At 39.8% G+C, this 8,011-nt stretch overlaps 1 protein-coding gene across 1 annotated transcript; it reads left to right on the top strand.

The window, feature by feature from the left end:
* The first annotated feature begins 2,038 nt into the window (after positions 1-2,038).
* Positions 2,039-2,963, top strand: LOC109696200 (olfactory receptor 10V1). The gene is given in 3 exon segments (XM_074069541.1): positions 2,039-2,078; positions 2,081-2,479; positions 2,482-2,963. Coding segments are annotated over 3 exon segments (921 nt in total).
* The last annotated feature ends 5,048 nt before the right edge of the window (positions 2,964-8,011 follow it).

The raw sequence follows: 8,011 nt of genomic DNA, 5'->3' as shown, positions 1-8,011 counted from the left end.
TAAAGAGATTGAAAAATCTACTGTTAAATTTATATGGAAACACAAGAGGCCACGAATAGCCAAGGCAATACTCAGTCAAAAGAACAATGCAGGAGGTATCACAATACCTGACTTCAAACTATATTACAAAGCAATAACAATAAAAACAGCATGGTACTGGCACAAAAACAGACATGAAGACCAGTGGAACAGAATAGAGGATCCAGATATGAAGCCACACAACTATGAGCAACTTATCTTTGACAAAGGAGCTAAAAATATACGATGGAGAAATAGCAGCCTCTTCAACAAAAACTGCTGGGAAAACTGGTTAGCAGTCTGCAAAAAACTGAAACTAGATCCATGTATATCACCCTATACCAAGATTAACTCAAAATGGATCAAGGATCTTAATATCAGACCCCAAACTCTTACGTTGATACAAGAAAGAATAGGAAATACTCTGGAGTTAGTAGGTATAGGTAAGAACTTTCTCAATGAAACCCCAGCAGCACAGCAACTAAGAGATAGCATAGATAAATGGGACCTCATAAAACTAAAAAGCTTCTGTTCATCAAAAGAAATGGTCTCTAAACTGAAGAGAACACCCACAGAGTGGGAGAAAATATTCGCCAATTATACATCAGACAAAGGACTGATAACCAGAATATACAGGGAACTTAAAAAACTAAATTCTCCCAAAACTAATGAACCAATAAAGAAATGGGTAAGTGAACTAAACAGAACTTTCTCAAAAGAAGAAATTCAAACGGCCAGAAAACACATGAAAAAATGCTCACCATCTTTAGCAATAAAGGAAATGCAAATTAAAACCACACTAAGATTCCACCTCACCCCTGTTAGAATAGCCATCATCAGCAACACCACCAACAACAGGTGTTGGCGAGGATGTGGGGAAAAAGGAACCCTCTTACACTGTTGGTGGGAATGTAGACTGGTACAACCACTCTGGAAAAAAATCTGGAGGCTACTTAAAAAGCTGGACATCGATCTACCATTTGATCCAGCAATACCACTCTTGGGGATATACCCAAAAGACTGTTACTCCAGAGGCACCTGCACATCCATGTTTATAGCGGCACTATTCACAATAGCCAAGTTACGGAAACAGCCAAGATGCCCCAGCACAGACGAATGGATTAAGAAAATGTGGTATCTATACACAATGGAATTCTATGCAGCCATGAAGAAGAACAAAATGTTATCATTCGCGGGTAAATGGATGGAACTGGAGAACATCATTCTGAGTGAGGTTAGCCTCGCCCAAAAGACCAAAAATCATATGTTCTCCCTCATATGTGGACGTTAGATCAAGGGCAAACACAACAAGGGGATTGGACTATGAGCACATGATAAAAGCGAGAGCACACAAGGGAGGGGTGAGGATAGGTAAGACACCTAAAAAACTAGCTAGCATTTGTTGCCCTTAATGCAGAGAAACTAAAGCAGATACCTTAAAGCAACTGAGGCCAATAGGAAAAGGGGAACAGGTACTAGAGAAAAGGTTAGATCAAAAAGAATTAACCTAGAAGGTAACACCCACGCACAGGAAATCAATGTGAGTCAATGCCCTGTATAGCTATCCTTATCTCAACTAGCAAAACCCTTTGTTCCTTCCTATTATTGCTTATACTCTCTCTACAACAAAATTAGAGATAAGGGCAAAATAGTTTCTGCTGGGTATTGAGGGGGGGGAGCGGGAGGGGGTGGAGTGGGTGGTAAGGGAGGGGGTGGGGGCAGGGGGGAGAAATGAACCAAGCCTTGTATGCACATATGAATAATAAAAGAAAAATGAAAAAAAAAAAGATGTTTTAGTCTCTGGCACTGGGTGAGTAGGAGAGGAAAGACTAGGAGGTAGCAAATTTATAAATTACAATGTCACGTGTGAATTTCTGTAAAATGAAGGTATGCATGTTACTGCTATGGGGCCTCAGAAAGTGCTAACACTGAATGGAGGAGTTGGGAAGACATCTCATTAAATGAGAGAGGCCTTATGACTCATGTCATATTTTCTTTTAGTAGGCCCAGTACACTACCCATGGAAGGAATAAATAAAACTGCAAAGATACAATTCTTTTTCACCCATTCTCACCTAACCCTGAGGTCCAGATGGTGATTTTCGTGGCCTTCTTAGTGATGTACCTGACCAGCCTCAGTGGAAACGCCACAATTTCTGTCATTGTCCACATCACTCACTCTCTCCACACCCCCATGTACTTTTTCTTAGCTAACTTGGCAGTTCTGGAAATCTTCTACACATCTTCCATTGCCCCACTGGCCCTGGCAAACCTTCTTTCAATGGGGAAAACTTCTGTTTCTATCACAGGTTGTGCCTCTCAAATGTTTTTCTTTGTCTTCTTGGATGGAGCTGATTGTGTCCTGCTGGCAGTCATGGCTTATGACCGGTTTATAGCAATATGTCACCCTTTGAGCTACACCCTCATCATGAGCTGGCCCTTGTGTATAGAGCTGATAGTCGGTCACTAGTGCTAGGGTTCCTGTTGTCACTGCCATTAACCATTTTAATCTTCCGTCTCCCATTCTGCCACACCAATGAGATCTACCACTTCTACTCTGACATGCCTGCAGTCATGCGCCTGGCTTGTGCAGACACACATGTTCACAAGACTACCCTGTATATCATCAGCTTCACCATCCTAAGCATTCCACTCTCACTGATCTCCATCTCCTACATCTTCATCATGGCAGCCGTTTTACGCATGCACTCAGCAGGACGCCACCGTGCTTTCTCCACCTGCTCCTCTCACATCCTAGTGGTTCTCCTGCAGTATGGTTGCACCAGTTTTATTTACTTGTCCCCCAGTTCCAGCTACTCTCCTGAGATGGGCCGGATGGTGTCTGTGGTCTACACTTTTATTACCCCCATTTTAAACCCTTTGATCTATAGCATGAGGAACAAGGAACTGAAAGATGCTTTAAGGAAGGCACTGAGAAAGTTCTAGGTAGAATACTCCTATGATTTATTAATAATTACCCTGGGGTAGAGTATGGTGGTTCATACTTATAATCTCAGCATTTAGGAAGTGGAAGATCGTGAGTTCAAGGTCAGCCTGGCCTACATAGTAAGACCCTGTCTCAAAATAAATAAATGATTACTGCGATGATGACAACGACAATGATGGTAAGACTGAGGCAGCATGTACAAACCAGGAATGTCCTCAGCAAATTAAGGCAGGTAACCTGGCATTCTGGGACTTCCAGATGAAATTAATGCTACTGTCTTATTGAAAATAAAACTTTATCACATAAGGCAACATAATGTTCTGGGCATAAATGAAGAGAGGCAAATAAAAACTTATTGGACAGCTACTATATACTAGGCACTACATATGAATTATCTAATTTAGCCCATAGTAATTATCATCATCTTAATTTTTCAGAAAAGAAAACTAAAGTGGCTAACAAAAATAATCTAGGAAGAGAACACAAATATTTAGAAATTTTTAAAGACTAAGCTCTTTTCACACAAGGCCATTTTCCTGATTTTGGGCTTGCTCTGACAGCAGAAGTATCTGTAACTGCAGGCAAGTATCAAATCTCTCTGGGAGTCAGTTTCCTTATTTCTGAAATGGCAGGGCAAAGGAAAAAACAAGACAAAATCTTAAAAAATGAAATAGCAGGGCTAACTTAGATTTCAATATTCCTTCAAAGGTCATAAATTATCTTCTAGATATTGGCAAACCAGGTCCTGGATGGAAAAAAAAAGAGTAAAAATGAAGAATGGTTCACAATTAGCAACATGAACTGGAACTTTTCTTTTATTTTTTGTTTCATTAACCAAAATGAAAAGCCGTAACAGTGTTCATAACTTTCAAAGAGCGTACGTACCGATGTTCTTTTAAAAAAACATGTTGGGCTAGAGGCATGGCTCAAGTGATAGAGCACCTGTCTAGCAAGTGCAAAGCCCTGTGTTCAAACCCCAGCACCAAAAAATAAATAAACATGTTATTTGATTTAATAAGTGAAAATATAGGAGATGATGAAGGCGGGCATTGTTAAAGCTTACAGTCCTTAATGCCTCACTCCTCTAGTCCCAGCTAGCTAGTAGACTGTGCTCAGGCTAGCTCAGGCAAAAACACTAGACCCTATTCAAAAGATAACTAAAGCAAAAAGGGCTAGTGGTGTGGCTCAAGTGTTAGATTACTTGCTTAGAAGTATAAGGCCCTGAGTTCAAGCTCCTGTACCATAAATAATAAATTGATTAATCAATCAAACAATAAATCTATATTACATTCTTCAAGATTTTCTTCGTCAACATCTTAGTCACCCAGACTTTGCTTGGGCTTGCAACAATAGCCATCATTCAATTCCAAGAGCCTCCATTCCTTACAGAACAACTCAAGTTTTTAAAGTACTATACCGTAACTTAAGCTCAAGTCTATTTACAAACAGCTTTCTAATGGTCCTGTTTTTATTCTCCAGAGCTCTTTGCTGTATGACAGTTCTTCAACTGAAGTAGGACAGATCTTGTATCTTTTTACGTGTCTTTTTTTTTTTTTATGTTCAGTCCTCTTTTCTCTAGAGCTACTCTTTCACCAACTCTTCCTCCAGGAGGTTATAGTTGAGCTCTCTTATCATATTAGTCATCTAGATTTTCTCAGTTTCATATCCTTCTACAAATTTCCACCCAGAAATAAACATAGTATGCTGAGAATACTTTATTCTGGTGAATTTAAAAGGATACAGTAGGCCACCAACAGCTCATGCCTGTAATCCTAGCTACTCAGGAAGAAGAGATCAGGAGGCTTACAGTTCAAAGCCAGCCCAGCAAATAGTTCAGGAGACCTTATCTTGAAAAAAGTCCACCACAAAAAAGGGCTGGTAGAGTGGCTCAAGGTGTAGACCCTGAGTTCAAGCCCCAGTACTGCAAAAAAAATAAAATAAAAGGATACAAATTGACAACTATATAGAAGAGATACATAAAGCAAGGCATAGGGATAAAGGCATGGAGTGTCTGTGCCACTTTCAGACATTTTCCAATTCCTGAAGTATTCAACTATCTGGAAGCTCTCTAAACCACTTCATTTGGATTTGGAGGAAGAAGTTTCATTATTTAGGCATGTTGTCTAAATCACTGGCCACTGACAATCAACTCAAGCTTCAGCCTCTCTGCCTTTCCTAGAGGCAGGGTGAATACTCGAAATCTCTAATCATGTGATTGGTTCTGCTTGCAATCCTCCATCCTGAGACTATCCAGGAGCCCTCAAAATTCACTTCACGAGCACACAAAGGACACTTGCCACTTGGGAAATTACAAGGGTTTTAGAAGGTAAATGTCATGATCACATATATATATGAACATATATGTATATACTTACTATAAATCACAGTATCACAGTTACCTTTGCCAAGTTGTCTCTTTCTCTCCAAATCCCAAGGATAAAAAGAGTATAGAGGACTGATCACAACCTAAGGGCATCTAGAGTGTTAAGATGGATGGGTATCACTGAAAACATAGGGCCCTTTGCTTTGATTTTCTAGATATTGGTCTATATAGAGATGTACTCGTTATGTTCATTTACAAATTTTGGAAATGAATCACTGAGTCCCATACATAGATCACCCAGAAAACTCAGGCATATGTGGCTAACTACTAAATATGGCAAAATACATTAGAGTATCTATGAGCAACAGAAATTCAGTGTTTAACATTGCAACAATGGTAACTCTTTGAAGAATTGTCATATCTTTGAGACTATTCTGATGAGAATTCCAATTGTTCTGATGAAAATTCCAGATATGCTTTCTTACTGTTATATCTAAAAAAAAGAGAGAGAGAGAGAGAGAGAAGCTAAAGTGTAGAGGTGGGGGAAGCAGAGGGAAGGAGAACGAACAGTTGTTTTTCCTGGAGGCCAGGGAAATGGGAAGTAGAAGACACAGTTATTCTTGGAGGTTGGGGTGAAAGGCTAACTGTGTGCATGTGTGTGCACGTGTGTGTGCGCGCGTGTGTGTGTGTAAAGTGTTGGATATAGAATCATATCTATTGTGATATTCAGATACATCCCCCATCTCTTCTACCCAGGAGGCAGTTTTGTAATCTGGAATGCAACAGTTCTTTTAGTTCAGTTCTTAAAGTCTTTAGTATGTGTTTTAGAATCATGTTCACTCACATGCAGCGCCAGGCTAAGGCCAGGCATTCACAAACAACTTTATTAAATCACTTCCCTAATCCTCTCCCTCTCCAAAATCTCCCTGGTGCTTTCCTGTTCACTGAGATTCTCTTATTTGGTCAGAAAGCTGAGACTTTATTTTCCCTGTTGCACAGGTTACCTCCTGAGATAGCACCCAGGTCTGAGCCCAGTCAGCAGGAAGAAAGAGGACAGAAAAAACCTTACCCTCTAGGGACAATGGTGCCTATGATTTCAGAAGGTGCCCCTCCCTCAGAGTTTAAGGTGTCTGTGGACACCACTGCTGCCATTGTTCCACCAGGAGCTGCCACTCCTGCTCCTCAAGATTGAACTAGATGGATTCTCTTGGTGTCTTCCCTATCCAAGTTAATATCCATGTCTGGGTTTAAAACTGCCTTCAGTTTGGGCCTGGGAAAACCAGGAGGGGAAAAAGGGAAACCCAAGTATCAATTCAGTCATATTTTAAAGTTTAGTCTTCCCCAAACTGTCTGCTAATATTACTTTTCAGAGTCCTCAAATAGATGCTACAAGCTTTGGATACAGGTTTTGTGGCTGCATTCAGTGGGAGAGACAGGAGGGATGTACTTGCATTATTTGCCATTCCTTTAATTGAACTAAAATTATTCTCCCTACAATTATTTTTCTTCTTTTAACACTCTAGGGTCTCAAAAAATAGAGGTGCGTTTCATCCCTGCTAAAAGTCCTATATCTTTATAGTTTGAGTTCTCAAACCTAAAATTAGAAGTATGGAAGTATTATAGACCTCAAATTTCTTACTTTGGGGTAACTGTAGTCCAACCACAGGATGACTTGGTAGGTATAGCTTATGCAGCAACGAACTTCAGTTGCTTTTTTGACTATTTCTTTCTTTTTTTCAGGTTTAAAATTGACTATTTCTTAAAGTCAAAAAGTAGATATTATGCCAGGCATTATGTTCACATCTATAATCCAGCACTTGGGAGGCAGAGGCAGGAAGATCATAAGTTTGAGGCTAGTCTAAATTCAAGTAAGTTCAAAGCCAGCAGTGGTCTACATAGTGAGACCCTGTCCTCCACCCCAACCCACCACCCAAAAAAAGTAAGCATTGACCAAAGTTGCATTACTCTCATGAAATATATTTTGGTTTGAGGATTTTTTTTGACAGCACTGGGGTTTGAACTCAGGGTCTCACACTTGCCAGGCAGGTGCTCTACCACTTGAGCCACTTCATCAGCAAGGACTCTTATATTTGGAGCTAATCTTAGTTCTTCCAAAATTATTCTTCTTATTTTGATTTAGAGATGTACCCCATGACTATCCACTGTGGTCCCAGTTATACTACAAGTAAGTTTGGTAGCAACTCTGGTCACTGGATCTTGGTCTCTCAGTAGGCCAGTCTGTATTGACTTTTGTCTCTCTACTGGAAGGATCAATGGCTCTAGGCCCCTAAGAAGTCCAATCCTAACCCGAATTTGTTTGATTTACTAGATGGATTTTTGTTGTTGTTGTTCTAATTCTTATGACAATTTAGTATGATCTTCTGTGGTTTTCACAGCAACTAGTCCTAGTATCCCTATATTTCCCTTTTGTCTCTTGTACTCTCACTAACTGATCTCATTTTCCCATGAAATTTACTATTTAAAATCTCTCATCTCTTGTTTATGGTCTTGATTGTTTGGTTTCAATAATGTATACTTATCACTGAGATTTTTACAGTAAATAAGTACAGCTTCTTATATGTCAGTATCATCACGATAAAGTGGTTTTTTAAAAATTCTCACCAAGAGCAGTTCCCGATATTTTTCAGTTTCAAACTCTCTGCCCCTTTGGGGGGTGGGGCAGGGAAATACTGTTCCTATAGGTTCCTCTTTATTGCTTCTTCG

This window comes from Castor canadensis, chromosome 1, assembly GCF_047511655.1.
Source record: "Castor canadensis chromosome 1, mCasCan1.hap1v2, whole genome shotgun sequence".
Lineage (NCBI taxonomy): Eukaryota > Metazoa > Chordata > Mammalia > Rodentia > Castoridae > Castor > Castor canadensis.
The sequence above is the reverse complement of the archived record's forward strand: the minus strand, read 5'-3'. Positions and strand labels throughout refer to the sequence as shown.